The 14,372-nt window shown below is 43.9% G+C and overlaps 1 protein-coding gene across 2 annotated transcripts in view; it reads left to right on the top strand.

Moving 5' to 3' along the window:
- The window catches only part of LOC137307276 (Golgi reassembly-stacking protein 2-like), a 54,279-nt gene that overhangs the window by 21,101 nt on the left and 18,806 nt on the right, over window positions 1-14,372 (top strand). For both annotated transcript variants that reach the window (XM_067976720.1, XM_067976719.1), the window contains exons 3-7: window positions 2,152-2,355; window positions 4,636-4,722; window positions 5,793-5,923; window positions 8,749-8,860; window positions 12,240-12,360. In XM_067976720.1, coding sequence (XP_067832821.1) covers window positions 2,152-2,355; window positions 4,636-4,722; window positions 5,793-5,923; window positions 8,749-8,860; window positions 12,240-12,360 — 655 coding nt within the window. The remainder of the gene's footprint in view (window positions 1-2,151; window positions 2,356-4,635; window positions 4,723-5,792; window positions 5,924-8,748; window positions 8,861-12,239; window positions 12,361-14,372) is intronic.

Below are 14,372 nucleotides of genomic sequence, written 5' to 3'. Positions count from 1 at the left end.
CTGACCTACATTGGCTCCCGGTTCGGGAACGCCTCGCTTTTAAAAATTCTCATCCTTGTTTTCAAATCCCTCCGTGGCCTCGCCCCTCCCTATCTCTGTAACCTCCTCCAGCCCTACAAGTCTCCGAGATCTCTGTGCTCCTCCAATTCTTGCGTCTTGCGCATCCCCGATTTTAATCGCTCCATCGTTGGCGGCTGTGCCTACAGCTGCCTAGGCCCTAAGCTCTGGAATTCCCTCCATAATCCTCTCCCCCTCTCTTCCTTTTAACACGCTCCTTAAAACCTACCTCTTTGACCAAGCTTTTGGTCACCTGTCCTAATATCGCCTTATGTGGCTCAGTGTCAAATTTTGTTTGATAACGGTCCTGTGAAGCACTTTGGGACGTTTTACTGTGTTAAAGGCGCTATATAAATGCAAGTTGTTGTTGCTAGAAACACCATTAACACCTCACTTACAGCTCTATAATTTAAATAGAGCATTCATTCCTGTTGTTGCTTTTTCTTTTCAATATGCCAGAACTGCAACATAATCAAATTAGTGTTGTATGTGTTCAGTCAAGTTTTGACTATCTTGACTGTCAATCTCGCTGCCCAATTTGTGAGGCATCTGATCTAAAACTTGGCATCCTTTCAGGTGCCCGGGTTCTGATTTCCCACGGCACATTCCCTCTGGGAGTTTGTTTCACAATAGAGGGATGAGGAGAATCGACAGTGTTCTTTCTGTCGCATTTGGCATGCATGGTTTCATTGCTATAGAAAACCGCGTTTAACATTGGTGAGAGTCCTGAGACAAAAAATGAAGTGTTGAGTTTGGCTCACGGGGATTCTGCACCATTAATGCTTTACTCTTTGCTTCTTGTGTGTGGGAGGCACGCTTTGCTCGTGAATTAGTTCTTTCTCGTGAGTGAAAAATTCTATGCAACAATATTTTACATGCATCATTTGACACTCAGCTCATTGAATCGAGTGTTAGTTTTAGTTTCCCCTTCCCCATCTGTCCTGAAGGATGTTGAGAGACAGTTCCGTGGGTACTAGCAACTCTGATGCTTTGGTCAAGAGGTCACTCTGCATGTGTCAAAATGGTGAGTGTTGACAACCTGTTCAGTGATGGCGGGAGCATTACAATTGATCCTGTGATTGTCAGCCGTGCACCTTCCAATGGGGAGGTGGGGGGGGGGGGGGGTTGGGGCATTGGGTTATCACTGGATAGCAATTCGGAGTGGGAAACTTGATGACTTTTTAATTTTAAAAAAATTAAAAATTTTAAGTTCTCCCCAAGCTGAAGTAATTTGATGCAGACTCCAGATTAACAGGGGTCTGTCCTCTATGTATGGCCAAATACTACACTGAGTTGTGCCTTTGCCTTTTGACTTGAGGGAGCCTGTAGCCATGCTTTTTTTTTTTCAATTAAAATATTTCATGAGTTTGAAAATTAAAGCTCTTGGGTGAGTGCGTGGTGTGGTATGGCACTGAACCGGGCAGACCAGGGAGAGTTCCCATCTGGATCTCTGCACTGTGCTGAGTTAGCTGATCATGCCAAGAGTGGTGGGGGCAGTGCCTCTGGGCTGGGGCTGGGAGAAAGCAGCCCAAGGTTCACCGTCCTGATCTCTATCCAATGACCCTCGCTGGGAAATGCATGTTTGTGGATGTCTGGTGAGGGCAGAAGTGAGCTCGTCTCCACTGTTTCCTCAACATCCAAAAACCTGCCCGCAGTTGCAGTCTTTTCTCACAGGTGAAGGATAGCCACTCGGGTGAGGTATCAGAGGGTTGTTTGTTCCTGCGGAGCTGACCTCACGTAACTCCTGAGCAGCTTCATCATGGCCTGTGCTAGAACTTGGAATCTTAACCTTATGCCATGCGTCTTCATAATGTTTTCTTTTTATGTGAAATGAAGCTATTGTCTTTCTGGATGTTTGCAACGATACCTTTATAATGCCAGCAGTGTTACCGTAACGTGTGATGTGCTGCTTTGTGTGTTACTGAGCCTTTCGATTACAACCTCTGCTGAGGTCAGCTAACTCGGCATAGACTGGGATCAAACTTGCGGCCTTCCTGGTTGTACAGCTCAGTACCCAGTACCCCACCGAGTAGCGGATTTGCCCAGTTCGCCATTTTCTTCTAATCCGTTTTATGTTTTTCTTCGTACTTTCAGGATAAAGATGACAACGCACTGAAGGAGCTGTTAGTAGGCAATGTGGAAAAGTCTCTAAAAATGGCCATTTACAACACCAAGACACAGGCTGTTCGGGAAGTCAACGCAACACCCAGTAACATGTGGGGTGGACAGGGGCTGCTCGGAGTCAGCATTCGGTTCTGCAGTTTTGAAGGAGCAAATGAAAATGTTTGGCACATTTTGGTATGTAAAATGCTCCGAGTATGTTTGATGGGTTGATAAAATTAAGTGACCTGGCCACTGAGCATGAGCTGGCTACAGTGGTGTCGTTCTACCCAGATAGCACTGTAGGAAGGAATTGCAATGGATTCCTACAGAAATAAAATCCACATCAGAGTGCAGCTCAAACGCTTAGCAGACGAGTTTACAAAATACATTGCGGATTGCCTGCTGCCTATCTGTTTATCTTAAAATCGCTTGGAGTAGATAGGAGGGACCATTCCTGCAGAGTGGGAAATGCTTCACAGTTCAAAGTCCACCTTGTGTTTTCCCCCATGACCTGTGACTTTCCTGTTCGATGCAGAATTGTGTGTTGGGAGAATTTTTTTTGTGGGCGGGCAGGGGAACTGAAAAGTTGCTGTGTCCCTCAATCGGAGGGAAAATCTGCAGGGTGCTCTTTCTGTACATGCAAGCGGCTGGTTACTTGGCACCATTGACTGAGAATAATACAAAATCACCTGGATTTCTTGGTGCTGCTTTCTATAATTAGAAATTATGAACAGCTAGAAGCAAAACATAAAAAGACATTCCTTTCCCTCCCATCCACCCCCCGGCCCCCTCCCAGTAAGGAATTTAATGCCATAGGAAAGGAAAATTTCATTCATTAGTCAACCTTCCTCTTGTCCAACAGTCGGCTGAAATTTTGGTTATTTCCTTCTGTGGCGTGGTATCTTCGTCAGTAGGTTGTCTGAGTAAAGTTTTGGCCCTGGAGTATAGGCTGACATGTTTAGGATCTTGCATTGTAGACCTAAGTAGAATCATTATTCATTGAGCAGCTTTGAAAGTTACATTATATAGGCAGCTGGCTGAAAGCTACATGATGGGGAATGAAACTGAAATGGAAAGTTGCAACTGGTGGGAGAATGCAGCATTGGCATATCAATACAGGGTTCCATGATGAGGTGGGACGTTGATTTGGACCTGTGATGTCCAATGTTCGTCTTGGCTATGCTGCTGAGGAGAGGCTGAGTGCTTTCCCTCGCCTCCCATCAGCTGCTTTCAGAGGGGCTTTGGTAGTGGTTAGGGAGCAGATTACCTGGTTGGAGACGATGACATTGCTGTTTGTGGGATCTTGCTGTATGCAAATTGGCTGCCACGTTTCCTACGTTACAACAATGACTACGCTTCAAAAGTACTTCATTGGCTGTAAAGTGCTTTGGGGCACCCTGAGGTCATGAAAGATGTCATATAAATGCAAGTTCTACCCCAGTGGGCTGTAGATGCTGAGCCATTGAATATATTCAAGGCTGAGAGATAGATTTTTGGACTCTAGGGGAATCAAGGGATATGGGGATCGGGTGGGAAAGTAGAGTTGAGGTCGAAGATCAGCCATGATCTGATTGAATGGCAGAGTAGGCTTGAGGGGCCGTATGGCCTACTCCTGCTCCTATTTCTTATAAGTTCTGCTTCATTCATATTCATATTCTCATTCATTCTCTCTCTCTCTCTCTTTCCCCCCCCCCCATGGTGCCACCTGGTGTTGGAAAGTGATCATTGCAACACAGCTGGTATTACTGCTGTTACATATTATTTAGCCGTAAAGTGTGTGTAGGTGTGTCTGTTTTTAAATAAAGTTTGTTTATATAATTCAGTTTTCTATCCATCTCAAGATGGTGAATTTTGCCTGAATAATAATAGTAACTGCATTTCTGCTTGGAATTGATGTTAGTCACAGGGACTAAGTGGCTGGCAAAGTTCCTCAGGTGTTTCTACTGAATAATCAAACTTTGAGGAATTGTGGCCTGTAGTGTAGTCGTCTTGTAAAATTGGCCAGTTATGGAGGCTGGATCACTTTCCTCTTAAAATAGCTTCACCCAGTGATGTGTGTTAAAGGTGCCCCTGAGCTGTGCAGACTGGAAGGTACAAGTTTGATCCCTGATCTCTGCTGAACCCAGCCAGGGCAGAGGTACAGATGCTCTAATTGGATGCTGAACTGGGGTGGAGGGAATATTAGCTAGGGTTCCAATTTCTGCTGTGAAGTTTGTATGTGCAGAATCTCAGTGAGGACAAGATTGAGCTGTGATGCTGTGTCTCTGGTCAAATAGCCAGCTGATGCTGGCCAAGTTTACACGCGAGGAATGGCTATCTGGGTGAGGCACTGAGAGGGAACAATTGGCAATCTCTTAAAAAAAATAAATGACTGTGAATTCTCGTGATATTTTCATCTTTTGGGTGAGGGTTTGTAAGAGTTACTCACTTTGCTGCCGTGAGTGTGTGATTAAATCTATTGTGCTTTCCTTGCAGGAAGTGGAGCCCAATTCCCCTGCTGCCCTGGCTGGTCTGAGGCCATACACAGACTACATAATCGGAGCTGAAGCCATCCTCCGTGAGGTAACTGCAAAGTGTTTCCTTTTTCCCTTGGGGAAGGTGATACATGTGAACCAACAGTTCACTAGCCGTTGAGATTGTGATCCAATATCTATAGCCTGTGGCACTTTGTGCCTTGTACGCAGGCATTGCAATGCAAAAATAAGATTCTTGCTGAGCCAAGGCTGTCTGAGCAAGCATTAAGTTATGGAAAGTCTATAATTTGTGAGTTAGTTACTCAGTATACCTTATTCAAGTCTCTGTCGGGGTCAAGTTGTGAAATGTTTGTCCTCATTACTGTCGCCTCTGCCTGTTAGGCCACGAAATAGCTAGAGTTAACCAATGCTCCATGATGGCTTTGTGGGTTACCTAGTGCAGCACTGAGTTATTGGAGGCAACTCTCAGTATAAAAGGGCTGTCGGCTTTTACTTTGTGATGTATATGTACTTAGGCTTTTGTAATGACATATATTTAAATGCAGTTATTCCTATGGGCTTATCCCTGTAACTAGGTGTGTTGCACATGTCCATATTTTACACATCTGATAATGTAGCATCCCAGCAGGGATGGGAGACACAAACTGGAGCTGGAGGTGAAGGTGCAAATCCACAATCTCTTTTGTCTTTGCTTACAATTCTGTCTCAAGTCTTTCTTTGTTTTGGCTTATCTCTTTCATTATCCTTTCCGTTTGCCATACTTGTTATTTCTTGCATTTGTGTTCAGTTATTTTTCCAGATTAGATGTAATAATGACTGAAGATCGTGACCCCTATCTCTTGCACTGACCTAAGGAAGCTGTGCTTTGTTTGCTCCTGATTTAGCCCATGCATGGTTTGACAATGTCTCGTGTAACCCTAAGGTAGTCAAACCATTACTGACCATAGTGGTTAAAGTCAGTTTTTAACAGTGGACTATGTGAAGCAAATAGTTGGGTATATCTTACCCAGACTGTGGTTGGTTTTTGAGTGCAAAAGTGTCAGGAGCGGGGGAAAAAAGAGAGGAGAAGATGTCGATTTATTGTAACTCTGTTAATGAACAGATTGGGGGGAGTGAATTGGAGCACTAACTAATCCTATTTTTTTTTCTCTGCTCCAGTCTGAAGACTTGTTCTCTTTGATCGAATCCCACAACGGAAAACCACTGAAGATCTATGTGTACAACACCAACACAGACAATTGTAGGGAGGTGATTATCACGCCTAACAGTGCATGGGGTGGAGAGGGCAGGTACGACAGGGTCAGATTTACATTTTTAAACTGCCAGTATAATTTGTCAGTGCAGTTGCCTTCAGATGAATCATACCTGATCCAGCAGAGAATTCCAGTGCACCAAACCTCTTGTATTATAGATGTTAGCCAAAACATTCAGCAGGGTTTGATCTTCCTAAGATTTGTCAGTGTTATTTTATTGGAGGCGTCAGTCAGATATGACTCAAATGATGGGCCTCACTATTCAGTGTTTATTCTTGTTGAAAGTTCATGTGTATCCACTTTTTTGTTTTCACTACCTAACTTTTTTCTCTTAAACTTGTCTCTTCAGGCTATCTGAAACAGCAACTTCAAAAAAAAAGCTCCGAACCCTCCAAGTTATGTGATGAGACGTGTTCAGTCCTTTTTTATTTTTAATGCCATACAGCCTGTACCCTTCCATTCTGGTATAACCTGAGAGCACCACTGTGCAGTCAAAGATCTCTAGGCTGCAGTTGAGCCATATTAGCATATGTGCGCTAACCGCTCCATTAGAATAGCAGACAAGTAGTGTCAAACAATGCAAACGTACGAACATGGCGAACAAGTAAACACCAGCTGGTCCGTTGAGCCTGTTTCATAGCTTCATGATGCAATTGAGCATCGTGACACCTCCTTTCTCTCCGTGACCCCTCTCCCCCACCAGTGGCCATGCCATCTCCTGGGAGAGGCAAAAAAAACCCAAGGGGGAAAAGAATCTGGGAAATTCCCCTATGACTCTCTCTGGTGATCAGGAGACCAGTGGCTGTGGGACTTACTGCCCAATACCCCACCTTCCTTTTGTAAGCTGCAATATCGGCCATGGTTAGGAACTCATCCAACTCCCTTTTGAACATTTGCAGCGAATCCGCACTCTCTGCCCGAGGCAGAAACTTGTTCCAATGGTTGATGATCCTGGCATTTAACCTAGTTCTATGCTTATGTAACTTGTGTGTATGTCCCCTGGTCCTCTTTAACCTATCTAACTCACAGTCTATTCTCATGGACAGAGTCTAATCCTTTTATAGCTCTCCATCAAATCTCGTAGTCTACGCTTTTCTAAAGTTTAAAAAGTCTCTCGACCTATTGTGGTAAAACTGGGTCTTTAAGCTGGGTATCAATCTAGCGGCCCTCCTCTGAAAACCTTTTCTAGGTTGCCTCTATCACCGACCATGTGACAGGACCAAAACTGGACATAGTATCCTAGCAGAGGCCTAAGCAAGGTCTTGTACAGGGACAGTATGGTGCTTTTTGTTTTTATTGGATCGACCTAGTAATACTTCATTTGCTTTTGCTATAGCCTCGTGGCACTGATTGTCAATCTTAAGAGTTTCATGTCCTGTAACGCCTTTCCCGCTCAACAATTTTAAGCTCTGGACCCTGCATGGTATATACATGCTTGGTGTTAGCCCTACCCGTGTGCATAATACTATATTTATCTATATTAAATTACATCTATAAGATGGAGATCCGTGCACCTAGATCTGATTTGTAATTGTTTTCTCTCACCTAAGGTCCCAAGACTCGCATAAGTATTTGTATCATCCATCAACTTGCCGACAATTCCATCATTAATAAAGATTGTAAAGAGCAACGGTCCCAACACCGATCCCTATGGGACTCCACCAGTAACCAGTCCCCACGCAGCACCATTGCCATTCTGTCTCAGAACGCAGCCAATTTTTTTAACTGAACCCAAGATCTGTCTGCCAAATCCCATTTCTGTGGTGTTTAAACAAGTGTTCAAAAAGTTGCTGCTGATGGTGTTACTGGGGTTAGTGGTTTGGAGAAAATACTGAACCATTAGGTGTGAGGAAGCTACCTGCAATGAGATGGTCATGAATTTGGTGTTAATTCTGCTCCTGTATGGTTTTGTGCCTGTGCCCCCCCCCCCCCCCCCCCCCCTTCCATCTGGATGTTATCAGCACTCTGCTTGCAATTAAAACTACACAGAACAAAACAAAGATAATACTGCAGCATTACTTTCTAACTTTATAATATTTAAAAAAGGGTTCTGATTGTGAGACATTCAGTTGAAATATAGTCTGATCAGGAGTTTTAATACGATTCAATGTGAATAGGAATTGGCTTGGTACACTGTAATTCTGGGCTTGGATCATCCTTGTACTGATCTATGGTTACCTGTACTGCAGTGTGACCATTATAACAGCTGCTTGTTTTGGGCTGTTTTTATATTCGATTTATAGTATGGATGTTTTTAAACAGGGTCTTCTGGGATGCTGGTCTTAGTGAATCTGGCATGTTTGGTTTGCGATTGCCCCTGGCTGTGCAAGACCCACATGTTAATAGCCAGTGGCCCTAGTGCACCACTAATCCCAGTTTAAAGGCAGCTTACAACTATGTGCATTGTTGAATACAAATCTGTTCCTACATTAGTAACATTGTGAAGTATATGCTGTGGATCCTTTCACCTCTGGAACTGGGGTCCAAGTTCAGTCTCCACCGGTGAGTTGGAAGTGTTTTTCCAGTTGTGCCAAATGAATTGTTTGGCCAGTTTCAGTTGAGTTTTTAGCAGGTCCAGAGCACCAAACCATCCATGATTTGGCCCCAACCACAAGTTGGATGTAAAAAGCTGTGTTCTGAATCTTTTGGGAATGCACAACACTAGGCGCATGAACCAAAGCATGAAAACATTCCACTTTTCCTTAGTACTGATGTCCCTCAGCTTGATGAGCCCAAGAAAGATTTTTTTTTCAAACTCTGTACTTCTAGATAGGAAAATTCCATTACTTGGAGGTGATCTTGAGTGTGTGAAAACTGACTAGGCATGTGGTTTAAATACTTTGCATATTTGTTTTTTCCAGCCTGGGCTGTGGCATTGGCTATGGATACCTGCACCGGATACCAATCCATAAGCATCTAACCGAGAGAAAGATAACGCCAGTTCTCCGAACTAGCCTGCCGTCCAGTCCTACAGTAAGCACCATGAAAGATGGGGTCATGGAGGTGGTGTATCTGTGCTTGTGTCTGAAACGTTTAATCTCTCTGCCTTTAAGTAACTAGAAAGGGGGGTGGTAATTTTATGGGTACTTTTTGTCTCTTTATATAGTAATTTTTCTACTTAACATTTCATCACTATTCTTCAAACGGGTCTTTCTGTAATCTGGCACTGGGTTTGGCTTTGACATGAGATTTTAAACTGAGGCCCTATCTGCCTTTCCCGTTGGTTCAGGTGGATGTTTAAGATTCCATGGCATCATTTGCAGAAGAGCAGGGAGTTCTCCTGGTGTTGTGGCCAACATTCTCCCCCCCCCCCCCCCCCCCCCCCACCAAAACAGTTTAATTAGTCACTCGTCCAATTGTTGTTTGTGGGATTTTGCTGTGCGCAAAATGGCTGCTGCATTTGCTGATATAACTGTCACTGCACTTCATTGTTGTTCATTGTATGTGAAGCGTTTGGTTCGTTTCTGAGAGAAATACTTGGGAGGGGTTGTATATAGTAAGAAACAAGCAGACCATTTATAGTGATTGGAATGGCTTGGGGATTGGATCAAAAAGTGGGGGGGGTGTCGTTTAATGTAGGGAAATGCAAAGTCATGCTGCTGTGGAAGGGGAAAAAACAGTATGAGAACAGTTTATAGGAAATAACACTGGAGATGGATCAGGGAGTTCAAATGAATGTTCTTCAACTGTCAGCATAATGGTGCTATGAAGCACTAGTTTGCCCTCTCCTTAAATATTGTGTACAATTCTGAGGAACATCCTGGCTTGGTGGATGTACAAAGATAAAATGGGATTGTGTCTGTGAGCGTTGGGGGTGGGGGAAATGTCTATTTAGAGGTGACCTTATTGAGATACTTAAGATCTTAAAGGGAATGTATAAACTGGATTCCTGAATGATCAATATTAACACAAGCTCTAGGGGACATAGATTCAAACTTAGATTAGAAAAGGCGAGTACACAGTTAAGTTAGAACTACTTCACACAGGATGGCAAACATAGAATAATCTACCCAGAGAGACAACCGAAATGGAGGATGTTGTAAATTTTAAGGGGGTTTTGTACAAATACTTGTCAGACAGGGCTATTGAAGGTTATCAGAGGTAAAGTGGGGTAAGACGACCTTTTCGACCGATAAATGGCAGCCGTGGCTCAGTGGTAGCATATTTGCCTCTGAGTTAGAAGGTTGTGGGTTCAAGCCCCACTTCAGAGTGTTGAGCACACAATCTAGGCTGACACTTCAGTGCAGTACTGAGGGAGTAAAATAATGCTGTGTTGTCAGATGTGATGTCTTTCAGATGAGATGCTAAACTGAGGCTCGGTCTGCTCCCTCAGGTGGATGTAAAAAATCCAATGGCACTATTTGAAGAAGAGCAGGGGAGTTCTCCCTGGTGCCCTGGGCCAATATTTATCCCTCAACCAAGATCACTAAAACAGATTATCTGGTCATTATCTCATTGTTGTTTGTGGGACCTTGCTGTGCGCAAATTGGCTACTTTGTTCCCGAACACTTAAAAGTGACTACACTTCAAAGTGCCTGTGAAGTGCTTTGGGTCGTCCTGCGGTTGTGAAAAGCGCTAAATAAATGCTGAAGAAAAAGTTTGTTCTTTCTAGGTGGAGATGTTTATTTTCGATCCTGTACAGTCCTCTGCTCCTGAGAACATTAATACATTGGTGTTAAGTGTGTTTAGTACTGGGTAACCTAGTCTCCTGGAGCTTGCTTGATTGTCTTATGGAGTTTGGGAGTAATTTTTGTAGTTTTTCCTGAAAGTGGTTACAGGTTTTTTTTCTTCTCCCTCTTTTTCTTCTCCTCCTCTTCTCCTCCCCCCCCCCCCCCCCCCCGGCCCAATTAGTTACCATTACAATTGATTGGGGAGGGTGCGCATGATGCTTGCACTATCTAATGGACAGGGTGAGATTGTATTGTATGCAGTATGTTGATGTACCGCATGCACTCTATATTTGAAGGAATGAAAATCATGTAAAATATAACCTCACTGGTTCATTATACAATAAGTTATAATTGTAGTGTTGTAATGAGTTGGTTGGAAAATAACAAAATGGTCACAAACATTTCCTATTCCTTAACATTTTATTGTGATGACATAACATGCACAAAATCTTTTGAGTGAGGTACGTTATCAGTTTGATTTCTAAAAAGAGTACTATCAGTAGGATTAACTTTGACTACTTCTGCCAGTTTTCATCTCCTCTTCCTTTCCTGAAGATGTTGACCCCCTGCAGGGGTACAGTTCCATGGGCATTAATGCTCTCGTACCTAGCCCAGTTGAGTGTCGGCAGGCTATTTGACTATGGGGCGGGGGGAAGGGAGAAGAGGAGAAATTGCAGCTGTACCCAATCTGGCTCTTGTCTAATGTCCACAAGCATCCCTTCCAGTAGGGGGCCATTGGATAGCTATCAAAAGCAGGAACCCTGGCTGACTTTCCCTTCTCTTTCTCCTTCTCTTCCTCCCCCCCCGCCCCGCTTTAGGCCAATTGTAATGCCCTTACTACCAATCCAGCTGAGATTAGCTAACTTCGAGATTGACAATCAAACCTGGCACCTTCTGGCCTATACGCCCTTACCAGCGGAGCCATCGGTGAGCTGGTACATTAGGACTGGCGCAGTGCTAATGGGAGTTGATTGCAATACATGTATTTTACCAGCACAACTGATAACTGTGGTTTGACTTTGCAAGGTTAGCTCTCAGTACTGATACACACTGCATGTGAAAAGGGGAGCAGCACTGCTGATGAGTTTAGTTTTGTTGTCCTGGCAGAATGGAGGTTAGAAGGAAAAGGACTGCTCCATTTTAGATGGTGCCCTTGAGGCATTGAACCAGGAGATGCAGTCAAAGAGGGTTACCCTCTTCAGAGCAGAGGGATGCCTTCCTGTCAGGAACAATGTATGAAATGTGCAATAACTCTGCGCTTAAAATGGTGCCATGGCGCAAAATGCCACGCTCTGCACATCAGGCAAGGAACAGCCCTAATCCTGCAGGGAATTAGCACCAAGGTATGGACTATGGACGCAAGGACCAAGTGGAACGAGGTACTTCCCTGATCTGCCTATGGTATCAAAATGATATCTGGCAGTAATAGTATTTATAACCTGTCCTGTTGGATATTTTTCTACATGTGAATATATGGTATGTGGAATCCATATTGGTCAGGTGATTAACTGAAGCAGCTCCCGTTATTGTTTTCAAGAGACAAAGAAACCAATGAGAGTACAAGTATGCCTTGGAAGTCATTCTGCCTGCAACAAAATGTGCATTTTTATCCTCCCTTTCATGCTGCCATTGTTAGTGATGACACATGTAGGGTTAAGTTCTAAAGTTTCTTTTCTTTGTAGGTTCCTCTTTCAGCTCCAAGTGCTCCTGCAATGAGTAACATGCCCTCAGGTCTGCCAAAGGAGCTGAGCGATCTCAGGCTGGGAACAACATCTCCTTCAGTCACAGGCACATTCACACCAGGTACTGGTAGAATTACTTTAATGGTGCATTTACATCACAACTACTTCAGGAAGTGATTTCTGCAGCGCCAGCTCTAGTCCCCTGTGCAGAAACCATCCTCGTTTTAAATTGCCGGCAAATTTCTACAGTACTGGATCATGAGCGCAACCACCAACAAAGTGATGGTAGGGACATCAGACTCCACCATGCACATGCCCTTTAACCTTTCATTCACTCCCTCCACCACCGGCACACCGTGGCTGCAGTGTGTACTATCTACAGGATGCACTGCAGCAACTCGCCATGGCTTCTTCGACAGCATCTCCCAAACCCGCGACCTCCACCATCTAGAAGCACAAGGACAGCAGGCGCACGGGAACACAATCACCTCCAAAGACACCATCCTTCATCACTGGGTCAAAATCCTGGAACTCCCTACCTAACAGCACTGTAGGAGTACATTCACCACACGGACTGCAGCAGTTCAGGAAGGTGGCTTACCACCACCTTCTCGAGGGCAATTAGGGATGGGGATAGGAATAGGAGTAGGCCATTCAGCCCCTCGAGCCTGTTCTGCTATTTAATTAGATCATGGCTGATCTGTGTCTTAACTCCATCTACCCGCCTTGGTTACATTAGAACATAAGAAATAGGAGTAGGCCATTCGATAAGATCATGGTTGATCTTCGACCTCAACTCCACTTTCCCGCCTGATCCCCATATCCCTTGATTCCCCTAGAGTCTAAAAATCTGTTGATCTCAGCCTTGAATATACTCAATGACTGAGCATCCACAGCCTTCTGGGGTAGAGTATTCCAAAGATTCACAACCCTCTGAGTGAAGAAATTCCTTCTTAACCTGGTCCTAAATGTCTGACCTCTAATCCTGAGACTATGCCCCCTAGTTCTAGACACTAGCCAGGAGAAACAACCTCTCAGCATCTATCCTGTCAAGTCTCCTCAGAATCTTTGTTTCAATGAGATCACCTCTCATTCTTCTAATCTTCAATCCCTCCTCATAGGACTGCCCTCTCATCTCAGGAATTAATCTAGTGAACCTTCGTTGTACCTCCTCTAAGGCAAGTATATCCTTCCTTGGGTAAGGAGACTAAAACTGTACACAGTACTCCAGGTGAGGTCTCACCAAAGCCCTTAATATCCTTGCCTAACAAAAAATCTATCCAACTCAGTTTTGAAATTTTCAATTGACCCCCAGCCTGATCAGCTTTTTGGGGGAGAGATTTCCACTCCCCTTTGTGTGAAGAAGTGCTTCCTGACATCACCCCTGAACAGCCTAGCTCTAATTTTAAGGTTATGCCCCCTTGTTCTGGACTCCCCCACCAGAGGAAATAGTTTCTCTCAATCTACCCTATCAACTCATTCAATCAATCTTAAACACTTCAATTAGACCTCCCTTTAATCTTCTATACGCAAGGGAATACAAGCCTAGTCTATGCAAACTTGCCTCAAAATTTAACCCTTTTAGACCCGGTATCATTCTGGTGCATCTGCGCTGCACCCCCTCCAAGGCCAATATATCCTTCCTGAGATGCTGTACACTGTACTCTAAATGGGGTCTAAGCAGAACTTTATATAACTGTAAAGTAACTTCCATCCTTTGTATTCCAGCCCCCTTGAGATAAAGGCTAACATTCTATTAGCCTTTTAAATTATTTTTTGTACCTGTCCACTAGCTTTTAGTGATTTCTGTACTTGGACCCCTAAATCTCTCTGCTCCTTCTCCGTTCCGAGCTTCTCACCATTTAGAAAATACTCTGATCTATGTTTCTTGGGTCCAAAGTGGATGATCTCACATTTTCCCAGTTTGAACTCCATCTGCCCCATTTTTTCCCACTCACTTAATCTATCAATGTCCCTTTGCAACTTTCTGCTTCCAGCGACACTATTTACTGTGCCACTTAACTAGGTGTGAATGAAGGTAATAAATGCTGGCCTTGCTAATGATGCCCACATCCTGAGAATGAATAAAAAAAAAATTAATCTAGTTAGTCCTTAGCTAATGAAAATGATGCT

This window comes from Heptranchias perlo, chromosome X (genome assembly GCF_035084215.1).
Source record: "Heptranchias perlo isolate sHepPer1 chromosome X, sHepPer1.hap1, whole genome shotgun sequence".
In the NCBI taxonomy this organism is placed as follows: domain Eukaryota; kingdom Metazoa; phylum Chordata; class Chondrichthyes; order Hexanchiformes; family Hexanchidae; genus Heptranchias; species Heptranchias perlo.
This window is presented reverse-complemented; position numbering and strand designations above follow the sequence as displayed.